General features: G+C 37.7%; 1 protein-coding gene across 6 annotated transcripts in view; it reads left to right on the forward strand.

Annotated features, from left to right (window-relative positions):
- The window catches only part of PPFIA1 (PTPRF interacting protein alpha 1), an 87,290-nt gene that overhangs the window by 57,085 nt on the left and 10,978 nt on the right, over positions 1 to 19,227 (forward strand). For 3 of the 6 annotated variants that reach the window (XM_084632295.1, XM_084632291.1, XM_084632290.1), the window contains 10 exons: positions 3,943 to 4,024; positions 4,143 to 4,343; positions 7,051 to 7,113; positions 7,606 to 7,632; positions 9,777 to 9,952; positions 10,037 to 10,134; positions 11,339 to 11,514; positions 12,133 to 12,201; positions 16,296 to 16,461; positions 17,406 to 17,476. In XM_084632295.1, the coding sequence (XP_084488421.1) occupies positions 3,943 to 4,024; positions 4,143 to 4,343; positions 7,051 to 7,113; positions 7,606 to 7,632; positions 9,777 to 9,952; positions 10,037 to 10,134; positions 11,339 to 11,514; positions 12,133 to 12,201; positions 16,296 to 16,461; positions 17,406 to 17,464 (1,117 nt within the window). In that variant the 3' untranslated portion in view covers positions 17,465 to 17,476. Of the gene's footprint in view, positions 1 to 3,942; positions 4,025 to 4,142; positions 4,344 to 7,050; positions 7,114 to 7,605; positions 7,633 to 9,776; positions 9,953 to 10,036; positions 10,135 to 11,338; positions 11,515 to 12,132; positions 12,202 to 16,295; positions 16,462 to 17,353; positions 17,477 to 19,227 lie in introns of those variants that run through there. The other 3 variants (XM_084632293.1, XM_084632292.1, XM_084632294.1) reach the window with 3 other exon arrangements.

Genomic DNA, 19,227 nt, shown 5'->3' on the forward strand with positions numbered 1-19,227 from the left:
CCCTCGGCCCCAGGCCCCCCTTTGTACACCTCAAACCCCTCATCCTTGGCCCTGCACCAGAGCTCACACCCTCAGTTGGAGCTCCACCAACATCCCAACCCTCAGCCTGGAGCCCCCCCTTCACCCTGAACCCCTCATTTCTGGCTCCACCCTGAAGCACACACACCCAGCCCCACTCTCCTACACCCCAACCTCCTGCCCCAGCCCGGAGCCCCCCCCATACCCTGCACCCCTCATTTCTGGTCCCAACCCAGAGCCCACACCCCTAGCCAGAGCTCTGACCACCTCCTGCACTCCAACCCTCTGCCCAACCTAGTGAAATTGAGTGAGTGAGGGTGGGGGAGAGCGAGAGAGGGAGGGAGGGGTGGGATGGAGAGAGCGGCGGGGCAGGGTCTCAGGGAAGGAGCAGGGGCAGGGCAAGGGTGTTCAGTTTTCTGCAGTCAGAAAGTTGGTAACCCTAATCTAGCATTCTTCACATCACAGTACTATACTTTTATCAGTGCATTCCAAAAACTTGCCAAAGTGCACTGAACACGGGAAGCACAAATACGTTAGAAATAACTAGAGAAGATCCATCGCCACCTCAGTGGGAGTAATCATAAACATGAAAAGGATAGTGTCAGAGCAAATTCTCAAGGCTAACTGCTCATTTTCAAAAACATGTACACAGTGAAGAGTATCTGAGTGACTCAGTAAGATTCCATATGCTATATTGCAAAACAATATTCTGGTAGCTTTTGTGAAAAGGATTAAGAATTTCACATTTCTCTGAAACCTAATGTAAAAAGTAACTGTAGCAGCAGTGACTAAAAAGCTACTTTGTGCTTATTTTATGTATCACTTCATAACTTTTTGTTTTGTTTCTGTATACACAATCTCAAACGTGTTTGCAACAGGCATTGTTACCATTTTATTTGAAGTCTCTATTAACAATCTTATGTTTAAAGAACTGAATTACAGTATTACATTATTTCATTCTGTTTGTTTCTAAATTTGTGTTACGAGTTCAGTTTAATTATAGTTTTACATTTTTCCTTCATTGTTTTATTTCCTTATTATTTACCATTTGATGTGGTAGTGCAAAATCAGGGTAAGTTTATATTTAATTTATTAGGATTGTTGTGGATGTGTGAGAAATTTGTCTGGAAACTTTCTTTGATTTTAATGATGTATTAGAAGCCCTAATTGTTCAGCAAATTAAATGCATGTTTTTACAAGAGGTGATGTTTCTATATTAGACAGTGAAATGTTCTGTTGAAGCATTTATAGTGAAAGCCTATTAACAGTATTTGTTAAGGCATTGACAAAAACAAAGCCGTTTATCTTACACTGCGTGCTCTGAATGTACATAATGTGAATTTCGGTACTTCATTTAAATGATAAAACTATACCACCTAACAATTTTAACTCTGTTTTGGAAAGCTGTTTAATAGTACTAAATTTTTCAGTGTTGCTGTAGCATTGCTGAGGTTGTCCATTTGCAAGGTTGACTATTGTGCTTTATTCCATGAGATAACTTCATGCTTTTTCTTGCTTAACCTACGTTGCTTTTAATTGTGTTGCATATGTCACCTCTCCATTCTGTGAATGACACCAGTCTTGTTACCCTTTTTAGCATCTTCACCACTACAGTGTTAATGCTTTTTCATACTGTACAAGTAATGAAATGATACAAGATTATTGGAAATTGATTCCTTGCATAGGAAATGGAATTTTGTCATTTCCTGGAATTTTTATTTTGACCTCACCCCCTAAAATTTGCAAACCCATATGTAAAATTGAGTGTACACAGGTGATGGGACGTGGGTCATGGATTATGTGGGAGTAGGGAACAGGATGTATCCCTTAACTGTTCAATTCCAGTTTTAAAAAAAAAAAAAAGATATAGAATTTCTTAACAATGTAAATCGTTTTGGACTATTAGCTGGACTTCATTAAAACATAATTTTAGCCTTAACTTTTTTGTTTGTTGGTTTTGTTTGCAAATAATTATTTTAAATAATCCATTTTTAAAACCAAGATTTTATCACAAAATAAGAAAATAACCTGTCAGTTTTAGGTGTTCATTTTCTGGATAAGTACTTGTTTTTTGCTTGCAAGGTTATTCTCAACCTTATTACTATCGTCTAGTTGGGACTTCAGTTGAACATTAAATCATTCACCTACAAAAAACTATAGGAGAAACAATAAAATCAATGATCTGTCTGTTGATCGCCTACGACTGGCTAATTTCTCATAGTCTTGACACTTCAATATATATGAATAAAATGTAAGGCTTTTCTGTACCCTGACTGTAATTATTACGTTGCAGAGCCGTAGTTGTACTAAAGTAATTTTGTGGCTGTAGCATTCTAAGGCTTCTGAATTTTGACAATTCCTTAAGACAAGAATCATTCAATATTATAGGTCTAGAGATGTGGACATTGTTCACTTTTGATGAACACCTATTGACTTAAATGGAAAGAGATCATGCGTATGTAGCCAAGGATACAGTATCTTGTTACTGCATATATATTTTTAATAGAATACTGTACCAGAGATGGAGCTGGATTATTAAAGAAAGTTTTTGGTGACTGTTGTATTTAAAAAATTCGTGGAAATTAATTCGTGAGAATAACTGGTCCAAATTTATAAGCTGGATAAACAATGGGGAAGAAGAAAAAGCAAAATTGAAATATGTTACAAAATTCATCAAATTAGCTAGCTCTAACTTTGGCTGTTTAAAAATATACTGCCAATGCACAAAATCATGCTGTCAGTCTAAATTTATTTTTTGTTGAATTTTTCACTCTTACCTTTAATTAAATATAACATGCAAATACTGTTCCCATGGTATAAATGCCACATAATGCAAGTTCTCATTTGCCTGTTTACTTGGGTCTAATTGTGACAAAAGCAGGTTTTGACCACCATCTTTGGGACCTCTTCAACGGCCTTTGTAGTGTGTACAATAACTACATGTATGCTGTAATGCAAATAGTTGGGATTGTACTGTCCATACTCTAGCCTTAGTCTTTTTTCATTACAAGCAGGCAAATCCTGCTTAATGGTAGCTTAATGGACAAAACTGAACTTCAAAAGTCCTTACATAAATTCCATCTGGTGCAGAATGCCGTTCCTTAGGATGTCTGAATTTATTTCCTTGTTGTAGGTTTCAACAGTGTCGATTATGATTTCTTTAATTTAGAAGCCATTAGAGAGTCCCTGTCCAGTAATATTTTTAATGCTGTGTATGTGTATTAGAATCCAAAAAGCCAAACATAATTTTAGTCCAAGTTCTTTTTTTCAGATCTATGAGTGAGACTGTATAAGCTTTATCCTCCTTTGGGAGGATGAGGAGGTATAAATAAGTGGGGAAGAGAGAGGTTGGGGAGTATGTCAGATATTTTATAGAAAACAGAGTGAAACTTTTTCAATTAGTGTTTACAGAGGGTTCCTGTGACAAAGAAATATGTTGTAATAGTTGTAAAGTATATTTATTCACTGAATAATAGCAAATTTGCTACATAAGCAGTAAGTGATGTCCGTTTTAACCAGTCTCTCACCAGCGTAGATTGATGGTTTTCAACCTTTTCTACCAGATCTCCTTGAAATCCTCCTCCAAATTATATGGGACTCCCCTCTCACTTAGCAATATGGTAAGGGCAGGATGAACACAACCATTTGGCGCATGTTTGCAAACACCTGGCACAGAGCATTTTCTAGTTCCAAAAAAGCAAGACTTAGTATTTCTGCAGTACTGAAATTTTACCCTGATCATGCCATGCCGCATTTGCTATGGCCCTGTCCTCTTTTCAGGTATCTTTGTGTCTGTAAGATTGTTAAAGGAGAAAAGCTGGATGAAGGAAACAAAATACCAGTGTTAAATAAATGAAACGTAGAGTTAAATTACTATTTCAATATTACTTTCTCTTCATTTAATGACTGTTTCTATAATTTTAGACATGAATTGCTTGAGGAAGCTAGAAGGCAAGGTCTGCCTTTTGCACAATGGGATGGCCCTACTGTGGTGGTGTGGCTAGAAGTAAGTGATCCCATTTTAAAACATAGGGTACCTATACTTGTAGCATTTTTAGTAACTTGAAGATTTGAAGAAACATATATTTACATATATTACTGACATATTATTTTCTATTTGCCAGTTGTGGGTAGGGATGCCAGCATGGTATGTGGCTGCTTGCCGAGCAAATGTGAAAAGCGGGGCCATCATGTCTGCCTTGTCTGATACGGAAATACAGCGTGAAATTGGAATCAGTAATCCTCTGCACAGGTTGAAACTGAGGCTTGCCATTCAAGAGATTATGTCACTAACAAGTCCATCTGCCCCTCCTACATCAAGAACGGTAAGAAAAAAATTGGAAGTAACTTAAGCTAGTGGGAGGGAAATTACTTCTGAAACAGCATCAAACATTTTTTTCTCTGCTCTGTTAAATACAGAAATTTCTTCAGCAGATTCCAGAATTCTAATGTAAGAATATTCTGAGTGGGAAATTTGAGTTTTTAAGAGAAATTTTCAGAAATGTACCTTAACTTGCTAAGGACCAAAGTTTAAAAAGAGGAGACTTTTAGTTTCCAAAAAACTAACGTGGAATAACTATCATATTAGCTTATAATAGCTCTTACTTTACTGCCAAAAAACATTAATATTATAAAGTGGACACTGTATGCTATTGAAGTTGAATGAAGATGTCTACTGATTTTTTTGTTTAGGGAAAGATTAGCTAGTTTTCATTTCAACATGACGGTCTATTTTAAATGAGGGAAATATTAAGAATAGGTATAATTTGCCAGGTGTATATTGAATCATTTTTTGATTAAGGAATATAACATACATATATGTAACTGTTGTAAATTAAAGGAAGAGTTCATTTTAGAATTTGTAAAAGATTGAGTAAGTTGCTATCAGAGAGAAATTAATTCAGCCGAACGGGTGATAGGAATTCTGAGCAATGGCAGCATCTCAGTATTATTGATCGTTAAGTCTGCGAGTCTGTCATGGAGGTCATGAAATCCGTGACCCCCGTGACTTCTGCAGTGGCTGGTGCTGGCTTAGGGGCTGCCCGATGTGGGCAGCAACTGAGCCAGAAGCAGCAGTTTGGGTGTATGGGAGGGGGCTGGGGCAGGGAGGTGTGTGTGGGGAAGTGCACCCACCTCGGGGTGGGGGGCTCTCCGGCTCCCACTGACATTGCCCTACAGCTCCTAGGCAACAGAGGGACCGGGGGCCTCCGTGCTGCCCAAGCCTGCAGCTCCCATTAGCTGCAGTTCCCAGCCAATGGGAGCTGCAGCAGCCGGCGCTTGTGGTGGGAGCAGCATGCGGAGCTGGGTAGGGAGCCCCTGTCAATCCCCCCCTTGGCCCTCCCCCACAGCAGCAGCAGGGGTCCCACTCCTGGGCCGCGCACTGCCCCCCATTTTAGTCCCAAGTATTTTTAGTGAAAGTTATGAACAGATCACAGGCCGTGAATTTTTGTTTACTGCGCGTGACCTGTCAATGACTTTACTAAAAATACCCGTGACTAAAACGTAGCCTTATTGATCATGAAGTGTGACTATTGCCATGAGAAACTGTCTGTGATTTTATTGGCTCCATGTGGGCATAGTGGTCCACCTGCACGTAGCCAGTGGCAGTATTGGGGCTTGTGATTGGCACATTCCATATATGCTCTGAATTTTGCTGGAGAACTGCCATGGTTTAAAAATATTTGAGTTACTTTTGCATAATTTAAAGTATTTCTATAATTGCATGAGACATTTCAGTAAAAGGAGAGGGTTGAATTGATATAATTGTATTCTGTCATGTACTGTTACTAAGAGGCGCACTGACTCCTCTTGGAAAATATTGGAAAAAATCCTGGGTAAAGGATATTCTGGTGATTTATTCTCATTCCCCTTTTTATGTTGCTAGAGATATTGTACAAAAACAAACTTCTTGTTGTTGATTATTTATTTGTTTTTAATCTGAAGTCAAAGAATTTTGACAGATCATTATGCCGTAATAGGCTAAATTCAGAAAGGAATAAGCAGCAGACAAAATATATTAATGTAAATGTTAGTAACTTAGGAGGAAAAAAAAAGGAAAAATTCTCCAGAAAATAAATCCGTATAGTTAGTTTTAAATACTATGGCTTTTTAAGTACTATATTTTTTTCATACCTTTTCCATAAGTTAGCAATGTTTTGTAACGTAGAATGTCTTTCCTATTAGGGAATGGGTTCTTTTAGTTCTTCCTTACTTAGTGGGTTTATGCAGATGTGGAAAAATTTGTTCCAATAATAATAAAAAGTCATCTTTGTTTATATAACCAAAATCAGATTCTCAAATTATAATTATACTAAATCTTACATAGGTCTCATCCTGCATTCATATTGCACCCAATGGTCTATTTACTTAAATGGTAGTTATGTGGATCTTTGGCTGCATGATCATTCTGACTACCATGTAGGAAAATATTTCTGGAAATATTTGAGGCTTGAACAGAGAGCAAGTGGCTATTGCAGAAACTGCTAATAAGTACTGGTAATAATTTTAGCAAAATGCATATGACGTTTAGTAGATTAGTATCACTTCTCATGAAAATAGTGACTTAAAAAAAATCAAGAATACTTTCAAGTGTGCAGAATTACAAAAATGTTTAATAAAATTAAAATTGCTGTTGTGTTAGAATGCTGTCCAGAAGTACATGTAACACACCAAAGGAAAATTTGTAGTTAAGAACAAATAATTTATAAAAGGGACATTATTAAAATGAGTATTTTAGAATTTTGTTCAACATTACAGTTCTTGTCATAGTTGATTTGTTAATCACATCAGTGTAAACTGTTTCACACACTTTGTAATTGTTAAATAATCTTTGAAAGGAGATGCCCCATGTCAGTGCACCTTTATGCTACATTATCATTTTAAATAAATTTGTACTTCAGACTTTAGAAACCATTGCTTTTGCCCATGCCTGCTCCTTATATGTACCTATTGCTTTTATATTCTGCAACCTTTCCTCTTTGTTACTGCTTTCTTTTCATTGGATGTGATTGGTTCACTGTGGGGTCATATTAGACCACGGGAAATGTCTGGGTAACACATGAAGAAATGGAAAATCTTACGGCCACGCCACAAACGGTTAGTTACAGCACTACACTTCTGTTCCTTTATAGTGCTTTTCCCACTTTTTGATTGCTTGAATCATGTGCCTTTTAGTCTTTCAAAGAATGAAAGTATTAAAAAAGCTCAAGTATTTGGATTATGGCTTCCTTTAGTTACTAACCCTATATGAAACTATAATTCACACTTTACTCTTTTTTTCCCCTTGGGGACAAAAAAAAATCAACAGTGATTTTTATTGAAGGCAGACTAACTGTATTGTGTGTACAGCCAAATTAATTTATTTGCACATAAATTTCTTCTTTACAGAAAACCCAATCAGTACAAGCATTTTCCTATTTCCATTAAATTTTATATTATTTTTAAATGCATGGTGCTTGCATTCTTTAGATTTTTAGCATGCCATAAAGATACTGCATCTGCTTTACATCTTTAACTTTGCTCTTAATACTAAACTTATAAATACTAACATTTGTGTGTTCTTTTGCTTTTCTAACCACATAACATCAGGAAGATGAGGAGGGAAGCTGGGCTCAGGTTGGAGATTTTATGTAATTTATTATACAGTATATGTAAAGCAACACAATGCAATTAGAGCATGAATGATAATCTGTTTTCCTCTGAGAATGTTTTGATAATCTAAATTTGTAGATATTATTACTAACCTTATAAACTGGCAATGTGTTTCTCAGACTGTATTTTGTAGTTCATTCATTTTAAAATTTGTTAGCACATCATGAACAAATATGAAAAAACACATTTTGTTTAGAAGAAGTTACATCTGTCATAATACAGTGGGCACTGCACAAGTGTCTAAATAAAAATTTGTTTTTCTTTCCTCTTAATTTCCAAGGCTGTTTAACATAACAGGAATATTCAAAAGCCCTGCTTATTGTTTGTTACTTAAACGATTTGTCCTCTATGACATTATAACAAGTTAATGTGAAAGCTGTTCTTCCTTAAACTGTGGTCTGTGACTTTTTTGGGCTGAGCAGCAGAACAGATAAATGGTTAGAGAATTGGTTTAATACCAAATAACTCCTTATTGCATCTAAAGCCTGGAGTGCTGTGGAGATGCTGGCTCTGTGTCAGGCCAATGGTTCAAAGAAAATATCTGCCTTTATGGAAGACTCTACTACAATCTCACTATTACCATGATCACTGGCCAACTTCTATTATCATAGAGATGCTATGTCCAGGCACAGTGTGTTTTTTGTGTCACCAGTAGAGTCCTGCTTGCACAGTTGTTCAGCCTTAGAACTGTAGTAAATCCCATTTGTAGCCTTAACTAATGTGATGGAGTCTGTCCAGGTGTGTGTGTGTGTGAGAATATAATATTATATTATATAGAAAAAAGGATAAAAAGTAAAATAACAGAGAGCTTCTTTAACCCAATATCTTTGAACTGTACAACTTCGTTTCCTCTCTGGCCTCCAGCACAGTCCTGTTACGGAAAGTATAATTTCTTCTTCGAGTACTTGCTCATGTCAGTTCCATCCTAGGTGTGCGCGCACACCATGTGCATAGTTGCTGGAGATTTTTTGCTTAGTGGTGTCCTTAGGGCTGGCCTTAGTGCCCCCTGGATGCACATGCACCGGTATAAGGGGCACCGCTGGATCTGCACCCTCTCAGTTCCTTCTTACCGCCAGTGACGGTTGCTTGGAACAGTCTTCTTGCTCTTGCAAGGCTTCCCTAACAGAGGTCTGTATCAAGCAGAACATTTTTCTGCCTGTCTTCTTTCTGAAGCCTCACAGCACTGCTCTGGAACAGAGGCTTCACACATTAGATGTCGGTGGCCTTCTATATCGAAGGGACTAAACTCTTACGCAAGACTACACAGCTTTTTGTAGCTGTGGTGGACAAGATGAAAAGACTAACAGTGTCTTCCCAAAGAATCTCATCCTGGATAAGCGCCTGCATCTGAGCAGGCGAAGATTCTGCCTCTAGCTATCATGACAGTTCATTCCACAAGAGCCCAGGCTTCAGCAGCATCATTCCTCATGCAGTTACCAATCTAGGACATCTGCAGGGCTGTGACATGGTCATCGGTTCATACCTTCCCGTCCCACTATGCCATCACCCAACAGGCCTGTTGCGATGCCAGTTTCGGGAGAGCGGTGTTGCAGTCGGCATGTCTGTAAACTCCAAGCCCACCTCCAAGGATACTGTTTGTGAGTCACCTAGCATGGAATTGACATAAGCAAGCACTCGAAGAAAAAACTATTACTAACCTTCTGTAACTGTTGTTCTTTGAGATCTGTTGTTCATGTCCATTCCATGAGACATGGTGTGTTCAATATCTCATCAAAGTTATTTTATATTGTTATGTGTCAAACTGATATATTGAAGGGGTCTGAATTTGAGCAACATCTAAAAAGTCATCAAAATTTGATAGAAAAATTAATGGAAATCTTATTTATTCTGAACGTTTTTATATTCCCTTTTTTTTAAAAAAGCATCCTTTTCCAATGAAAAGATTAAATGTAAAGTGGCAAACTTCAGCTCAACGCTTTCATTAGTGTGTTTTTCCCCAAGTAAAAAGGACCAGTTAAAAAATGGAAGGCAAGGCAACTTTTAAAAATATTTTTTACTAATGTGAAGTTTAGGGAAATAAATTTAGTGTTTCTTTGCCTTTTGATATGAGAAAATCACACTGAATAATTCTTACTTTTTAAAAACAGACTCTAGCATACGGTGATATGAACCATGAGTGGATTGGCAATGAGTGGCTCCCCAGTTTGGGGCTCCCTCAATACCGCAGCTACTTCATGGAATGTCTAGTTGATGCTAGAATGCTAGATCACTTGACTAAGAAAGATCTCCGTGGACAACTTAAAATGGTTGACAGTTTTCACAGGTAAATAAATTTAAAGAAGTCTTCATCATACTCTTGATTAAGTATTCTAGCTTATCCCTAAATATGTTTTTATTTTCCCAACAGAAACAGTTTCCAGTGTGGTATTATGTGTTTGCGAAAATTAAATTATGACCGAAAAGAACTGGAAAGAAGAAGAGAAGAAAGCCAGAATGAAATAAAAGGTTAACTATTTCTGTCTTGGCTTCACCTTAGATTTTAAAATCTTCCCAGTAAGATGCCTCAAAATTGCATTACTTTAAAATTAAGTCAGTTTCTTTAAATTGGAAAAGGATTATTTTATGGTGTCGTAAAAGTGCCATATGGAAGCGACCTATTAGTAGGGCCCTATGTAGTCTACAATTCTGTAGCTACAGAATATGCCACAGAACCCATTGTAGAACAATCGTGCTCTGAAATGAGCTTTCATTTAATTTTTTTTCTAACCCTTATTGTTCTGAAGAAAATTTTCCAAGTGTGAACCGAAGAAACTGTTTTATTTAAGAAGCATCTCTGAGATGACAGTTGTCCCCATTTTTTCAGTAACTCTGAAGCCTACTGTTGTGTGACAGTTTGTGAATATTAACCATTTGTTACTGTGTGGTGTTTGTTTGTTTTTTTTAAATTAAAAACATCCAGTTAATCTCTGGATACTGAAGAGGGGATGGAGGTAGTGTTGAAGCAGGAGTAGGAATTCAAGCCCGCACCTTACCTCCTGCATTCCCAGGAAAGATCAAGTGCAGTAGTAAACTATAGGGAAAATCACTGTTTTTAAAGAACTGTTTTTAAAGAACTGCTCTACAAGGATAGGAATGTCTAACCATTAAAGGGGTTTGTGGGATGGAAAGAGCTTCTGCACCCACATAAGTGCCAGGCTAAAGGTGCAGTCCATGCAGTCTAAGGAGCACAAGAACTGCTCCATCCATACTTTCTCACAGGCAGGGAGGAGGGTGGGTTATATGCCCCACTTCTTCACACCCACCCGTAAAGCAGGACAGCGTAAAATGCAGTAAATGATGTGGCAATGAGCACTGTCTCCCTTTGCTCTGTGGAGCACAGGAAGGAATTCTGTATTGTCAATAAAAACATCTGCTGCATATTGAAAATTTAGAGACCGCATAAAATGAATTGAATATCAAATTAAATAACCCAAATATTTTATACATATGGAAGTGACCTTATTTATATTGATACTTATTTAAAGCAGATTTCTTCCTCTAAACTCTCTGAGACTAGTTGGCTCCGTAATACCCCTTGCTGTGTGGCCTGTGCCTAAATGACACAACTGAGCCCTATGCCAATGCGATATAGAAGAAACAAGACTTGTAGTTATTTGTATAGACATTTTGTTATGCAGTTTTATGTAGCATATTTGTTTTTCCTCTTTAGATGTTCTTGTATGGAGCAATGACAGAATGATCCGCTGGGTACTGTCAATCGGTCTTAAAGAATATGCAAATAACCTTATAGAAAGTGGAGTTCATGGTGCACTTGTGGCCTTAGAGGAAACTTTTGATTTCAATGCATTCGCTCTATTATTACAAATACCTACTCAGAACACACAGGTAATAACTTCATGTCTGCTGATTTTTTTCCCTAGCCATTTTAATAAACCATATGGTCATACAATCTAATTTTATGTAAGCAAGTAATTGTTTTAGTCAACTGTAGAAATTTTAAAAATTGAATGTTATCTATAGTGTCTTCTACCATAGACCTGGAAACATATCACAATAAAACTTAAAATTTTCCATAATCTCTACCATGTGTTCTAATTTAATGTATTTGTGTTTAAACAGGTTTGTTTTCTCACAGCACATCTTCTCCTATAAATTGGCTTATCCTTTATTATCACTTATTTGTCTCTGTTAATACCCACAGTGTGCTAGGTGCTCTGTAAATACAAAGAAAAGGCGCTGTTTTCACTGTGAAGTCATTAATTTTGCATCTGATATCACGAATTTTCATGACACAGATATAAGATTGACTGCACTGAAATCCCCCTTTAAATGTGTGATTGCAACTTTGCAAGTACTAAATTAGTGCTGTATTACTGTGATAATAGCGTTGCCATATATTCATTTTATAATGTGTACATTGGAATATTTTTTTAAATGTACTATAGATGCTTGTGGCTTGTTAGCCTTTCAAGACTCACTTTAATGTTTTCATTTTTAATTTAGGGTCGTGCTGTTTTGGAGAGGGAATTTAATAACCTTCTTGTTATGGGCACTGACAGGAGATTTGATGAAGTGAGTTTTGATTTATTGGTCTGTTTTAATTTGCATTAAGAAGAAGCCTGATCTCTGATCAACCTATTAAAATGAAGGAATTTGAATTGGATAGTCTTTTAAACTATTACTATACAGAGAATGTTTTTTAAAAAGTGGAAGCCTTAACTTGAATTTTCTTACCTTTGTGAGTTACTGTACGTATTTTGTGTGTATAAGATCATATTTAGACAGAATTATTCTGAACGTCAAAGTGTGAGGTGTTCAGCAAATTCGTGTTGCCTATAACTTTAACCATAGTTAGTGCCAGAGATTGCCTTTTTGTCTAAATCTCTCTCTCTTCCTAAAATATAAGAAAGTAACAGACTACTGACACTCACTTAATAAGGCATAGTATATATAGGTGTTGTGTAAGCATGTAGCTCTGCCAACGTACCTAGCCTTAATCTACAGCAATCCTTCTGTTCTAATTCTGGTCCACTCTTGAGCACACTACTAGTAGGCTGTTGGCTTTATAACTTGTAAAATGTAAACTAAAATAAAATTACCAAATTCTCGTATACTTTATATTCTTATCCAGCTTATGACCTGAATGCATTTTTAAAGCAAGAACATCTTAGTTCTGAAGCAATGTAGGTGCAAATAGGTGTTTATCATTGCTGCTTACTACTCAAATCTAAATCTTTACTGTATCATGATGCTGTAGTTATTTGTATTCGGAAGTGATGTTTATTTTCAGGTGCTTATAAAACATGGACATAGAGTAGAAGGTCCCAGTTGTTAAATGAAAAGTTAGAAGTGATACTGTAATATTATGGAAGCTGGAAAATAAAAACAGTAGCAATAAGGTGAAAGATAAGTTTTTTATTCTTCAAGTGGCACCAGTGGGGGATTAAATATTTAAGAGCATGTGTTGATTTGAACTTCTGTGCTGCTGATGTAGCCAGATGTGCAGTGCAAAGTGCATCGTAGGCAGACTACAGATTTGTTGCCTGCTGAGGTGAAGAAAGAACAAGTGTACTTTTATGATGGAACTTACTGTCCAGTGACAGAACTTATAAAGTGGTCTTATGAGCATTTGAAACATCTCAGAGGAAGTGGATTTCCCCAGCACATATGTAGCAATGTTTATTTAGCACTCTTATCAAGAGAAATAGGATGTTGTTCCGATGACTTTCAGTGCAGAGATGCATGAAAATCACCAGAATGCCCTTCAGAGGCCATGCATGACCTTAGAGGTAGGAGGAAAAAGTTACTTGCTCAGTGAGAGAGAGCTAGTCCCAGGAAAGCTACATCTATTATTGCTCACTTTGGTTTTTGGTATTCTTTTCTAGTGCTGTTTTTAGCGGGTGGGACCCATCTGATTTTCATCTAAATAGTTCAGCATCATTCTGTGTTACATGAGCTGCTTTTTTCCAGTGCACAGTACTTTAGGTAGCTTATGACTTGCCATTTTTTTACTGGAGTGGATAGTGAGAGTGGGTGAAACTGGAACTGTCTGCCTTCTTTACAAAGAACAATTTAAAGCAGAACTTCCTTCTTCTGAAGGCTGCACCCCATGCCACTCCTTTTTCACAAGTCCACCCAATCAGCTGTTTGTTTTTTCCCCTCTTTTTAATGCCCAGTTATCCAATCTATATAGATCTTTTTTCCAAGAAATGTTTTTAAGCTGTTGCCTTTTCAGTTAGCAAGTGCATGTAAGCATGGCTTGGAGCCCATGCTATAAGGCAGTGCTTTTGTGAGATCAATTAAGTAGGATAGTATCTGTTCCATACTTTGGATATGAGACTAATGGAAAGCCTCCCAAGTGTTGCAGTAGTGGTAATGACAGTTCAATAAGTGGCACTTACTCTGTTTCAGTACTTAACTGTTGCCTCCACATAGTGCATGGGGGATTGGTGCTGGAGGTGCCCATTTTCCAGAAGAGAGTTAAGACCTAGAGTTTTTCCATTTGCAGTTATTAAAGATATATGGTACCTTTTGAAAGTAGTGACATTAAACCCTAGTTTCCCAGACAGATTCCAACTTGCATAGTAATATATTTTATAGTATTCATGCAGAATTTCCTACCAGAGACAGCTACATGTCACTAATAGCCTAGTGATCCTTTTTTAATCTTTCAGGCAGGCTGGGATCATTCATAATGAAAGCTTCATGTAAATATTTTTCTTCCTCCTACTACTTAAAAGACATATTTAAAGTCTATTCCAGAAGACATATTAGGAAATTGAAGAATTCATTTTTTGAGATTTTTGTGGTGCAATTCTAAGGCTTTGTCTACACTGTATACGTCTGGCGGCGTCAATCAGTATACATGTAGCTGCATAGTGCAGCCAAAACCAGGCTGCGTCCATGCTGTGATGTGTAGCTACTAGTTCATGAAAGGCTCTGGCAGAGGGGAGAGAGCAGGGCTTTCCCCCTTGCCTCTACCCTGCTAGAGCCTTTCCCTTTCTCTGTTGTGGGAAAAGGTTCTAGAAATGGGGAGCTGCTGGAATCTTTTCTGTGGCAAAGAAAGACTTGGTCATTGGAGGCAACAGGAAAAGGATGAACCTTTCCCAGCTGCCGCCTCCTGCCAGAGCCTTCTCCTGGCTGGGGGAGTCTCTTCCTGCAGAGGGCAAAGGCTCCCGCAGCAGGACACTATAATAATAAAAATAGCAGTGTAGATGGGGAGGGGTGGCTTGGGTGAGTAGAAAGCACATAGGGTATGTACTCACATACATACCCACACCCTTCAGGCACGTCTTTACTCTGGTTGCCTAAGCTATGCCACACCAGCTACACTGCCGTTTATACCTGTGCTGGGGGGCTATGCAGATATGTACTCTACATACCATCGAAAGAAGTCTATAATGCAGATGTACTTAGGAGGTGGAAGAAGTACATACGGCGGCCATAAGACACCCTTGTGCTCTCTGATCTAGTGCTGATCCAGGGTCCCTACCATAATTTAGACAACACCATGGGCGGACTGGCAAGGGGGTGTTTAATTTGCCTCCCCAAGCTGCACTATAGGCTGCAGCACTGCCTAGTTGGAATCTCTGCCTTACTTTGTGTTGTGGCCCCACCCTGACATGCCCCTTCTACCCTCAGCTTACCCTCTAAACTACAGCTTGCAAGGAGGGTTATTGGAAAGTACCTTTACCGCTATCTTCCATGGTGACTGTACCAGAAAATCTTCCCACAATATAAAAAGGAGCTTTTCGGGCACTTTTATGCTGCTCCAGCCTTTTTATGCAGCACAAGGACCAGAGCAAATCGTGAGGGGTCTTGCTTTAGGAAATGATATTTATATCCATTTAATTCTAAATCCTAAAGAAATTGAGCTAAATATTTTTAGATAAAAATAAATGTTCAAAACGTTTAACCAGATCACTTGTAGTGGATTGTGATACTAAATATAAACAATCCATGAATATATATGCACATAAACATACAAGGCTTTTTTCTATGGGATATTGTATTTCTCGGGCAGGGCTCCAGCTGTCTTGGTTAGTAGGTCCAGTGTCACTCTTGTGAATTAAAAAACATCATTTTTTAAGCTGTAGATGCACTACTAGAGAGTAGGGGGGAGGGGAGGAAATAGTTCAGTTTGAGGATGCACTCTGTTCCACATAGCCCTATTACAAGGTTCCAAATCACTTAAAAATGAAACAATACATAGGTTAGGGAGGTACTGTAGTACAGTACTATTGTGGTTTTGTACTGTTTTCGTTCACTGTTTGCGTTCACTTTCCTCTAATCTTTTGTGCCGTAGTGCTATATTTCAATATAGATATTCCAGCAAAAGTGGAATTTAAAAGGGCAAGGGGATTATTTAAAGTAATTTATACCTGGTTGTTAATGTTCTCTTGTCTTTTTATAACCCTTCCATTTACTTCTCACTACTAAATTATATGGCATTTGTGAATAATCTTAAATCCTAAATCACAAATATACCCTAATGTGCAGTTAAGTTAAAGATAGGCAGCCAGATCTTTTTTTCCAAGAAATACTAAGTATCTTGACTCATATAGATGCTTGGAGTTGTGGGGAAAGGTATTGACCCTGCTCTAATTTTAATTTATGGTAAATAATCCCGTTTTTAGAATTACTAATGATACTAATCAATCTGACAGGATGATGATAAAAGCTTTAGACGAGCACCTTCATGGAGAAAGAAGTTTAGACCAAAGGACATAAAAGGCTTAGCTGCTGGATCTGCAGAGACCCTTCCTGCAAACTTCAGAGTTACCGCCTCAATGTCTTCACCTTCTATGCAGCCAAAGAAGATGCAAATTGATGGTACAAAAACTACTTTGCTATTTTTAAGCATGAACTTTTTTGCGTGAGGTTGTAAGTTAGTTAAGTAGCCAGAATATTTTAATTTTAATCTGCATAAAAGCATCTGCCTTGTGCATGTTTATATGTGTAAAACTTTTTATTTCAAATACAAGTTTATTTTTGTAGTAACTTGTGTGAGCTTTCTACCAGATATATGGTTCCTTTTCAGGTTTTTTTTTCTCTAGGAAAAGACTAGAAGGTCTTTTTATTTAGGAAATACTTTTTCTATATCTCGGACTATGGAAATAAGATGAATATCAGTGCTTGCCACATGGAAAATGTTATTGGTGATGGAATGTACCACGCAATTACAGTTTGAGAACATTCTTTGGGCAAATTTGGACCAAAGGTCCTTGGTAGTGTACCTAGTTTGTTTGAACACTTTAACTAAATACATGCAGTTTAAGAAGAACCCCAATATATTACACAAATATTAAGAATGTTAGTGGAATGCTTAAAATTGTAAATATTACTCTCACTAGTGTAAAATATCTAGTCCAGGAGTTCTCTGCACCATATAATGTTTAATTTGATTTAAATGTAAAATATTAAACATTCACATTCTAAAAATTCAGGTTTTCTTCTCCATGTGCAATCAAAAGCTGAGAGAAATCTTAGAAAGAAGAATATTAATAGTTGTACTTCTAGACATGATTCACTTCTGCCATTTACAGTGCCCTAGCTTGCATGAGTATTGTTGGGAATTTTTTGTAAAGCTAAGCACTGAAACTAGAACTAGTAAATAAATGAACTTAACGTTATTTTAAATTCTGCTTTTCTAATTTATTGTAACCTTAGTTGAGTGTGTACAGTAGCTGTAATCACATTGCTGTGTGATTTTTTTTTTTTGAAGACTAACTGCATGCTGTGTTCTGCATGTCTTCCTTCTATGATTGTTGAAACAGGCAATGTATCAGGAACACAAAGGCTGGATTCCACTACAGTAAGGACTTACTCCTGTTAAAGGCTTCTGTTGGTGAGTAAAAAAGATAGGTATAGCAGGAAAATAGGCCACTTTGTAAAATATACATTTTAAAGTTTAAACCAAATCCAAAAACTGTTAATATCTAAATGTAAAAAAAAAAAAAGGAAAACCAACCAGTTTAAAATATAAATACTACATTGAGAATTTTAAGGTAGTTCCTTCTAGCTAAGGCTGTCAACCTTTACATAATATAATCCTAATTTTAAAGTTAATTTGCAAAGGAAAATAATTGATCTTTTTTTTTCTTTTTTGCTCCTTTGATATATTTTTTTAAAAGGCATGAAAGGGTTTTTCTGCAAAAAGTGTTGGATTTTTGGTCATCTTTACATTAGGAATTCAGGCATTATCTACTTCGATTTTCCTCAAGGACTTCACAGGGTCATCTGGTAGTCCTAGCTGGATTATGACATCTCAGACACCAAGAAAGTGAAACCTAAATTGAGAGGGAGAAGTGAGTAGTTTTCATTCACACTGGGCAGAGTACTGTTGCTCTAGTTTCAGGGCGAAAAGAGGTAAAAGAGGAGGAGCGTGAGAGGCTGGAGAGGGAATAGCCAACTAAAGAGGGTCAAGGGAGTTTAGTATGGGGTGTCATGGCTCAAGGCTATCTGCACCTCTTACCCCTTCCTTGGTCTCTCAGTGCACTCCCTCAGGTGTGAAGCCTGTTGCTTTCATCTGTTCTTGGGTGGAATCCCACAATTCGCCCACTCTTAGACCTGGCCCAGGACTCTTGTATGTACCAGGATTGCTCAGCAGGTCTGACTAGGTTTGGCTACCTGTGGTGGTTCTTCGAGGAGTATCCCTGTTGGAGCTCCACTTTAGGCGATTGTGAGCCCCAGTGCTTGTAATTGGAGATTTGTAGGAGCAGTGCCTGGTTGGGTTGCATATGCACTTTCCCTGTCTTGCTTCAGGCAGTTACATAGAACTGTGCGACCAACCCCTCCTCAGTTCCTCCTCTACCGCCCTCGGCTTGAGATGGAGCACTTAGCAGTGCCTCTCTGCTTAGAATAGTTACTGTATTTATTTAGTTAATAGTTTGTTGTTAGCTAGCTTTATAGTTACTTCTCCTTCACTGTTTTTCTTCTTTTCTAAAAACAAAAACAAAACTTTTTTCTCTTATAGGAAATTAAGTTTCAGTTATTAGATCCCTTTTTAGAATAGCTTAGTTACTCCACATTTTCAAGTGCTGGAAACACCTGCTACTTCCCATCCATTCAGAGACTGTCTGACCCTATTCCACCTAGCCTGACAGATCATCACGTCAGACAAATGGGTATTAGAGATCGTTGACACTGGCTATTCCATCCCATTTACCTTCATTCCCCATACCCACCCTCCCTCCCAACCGTCTTCAGAGACCTCTCTCACAAACATCTATTGTGACAGGAGGTAAACCATCTCAGATGCCTAGGCACAGTAGAGCCACTACCAACACAACACAGTGGGAGGGGATTCTACTCACATTATTTTCTAACCCAGAAAAAATCTGGAGGTTGGAGGTCTATTCTCAATTTAAGAAGATTCAACAAATTCATGAAGACCCAACACTTCGGGATGGTCACGTTAGCAACCATAATTCCAGCACTGGAAAGAGGGGACTGGTTCTCAGCCCTTCACCTCCAGAACACACACTTTGTATAACAATATATCCCTCACACTTGAGGTTCCTCAGATTTTTCTAGGAATAAACCATTTTCAGTAGAAAGTACTGCCCTTTGGACTGTCCACTTCCCCAACTGTATTTT

Source organism: Lepidochelys olivacea (genome assembly GCF_965140295.1).
Source record: "Lepidochelys olivacea isolate rLepOli2 genome assembly, chromosome: 6".
Taxonomy (NCBI): Eukaryota; Metazoa; Chordata; order Testudines; family Cheloniidae; genus Lepidochelys; species Lepidochelys olivacea.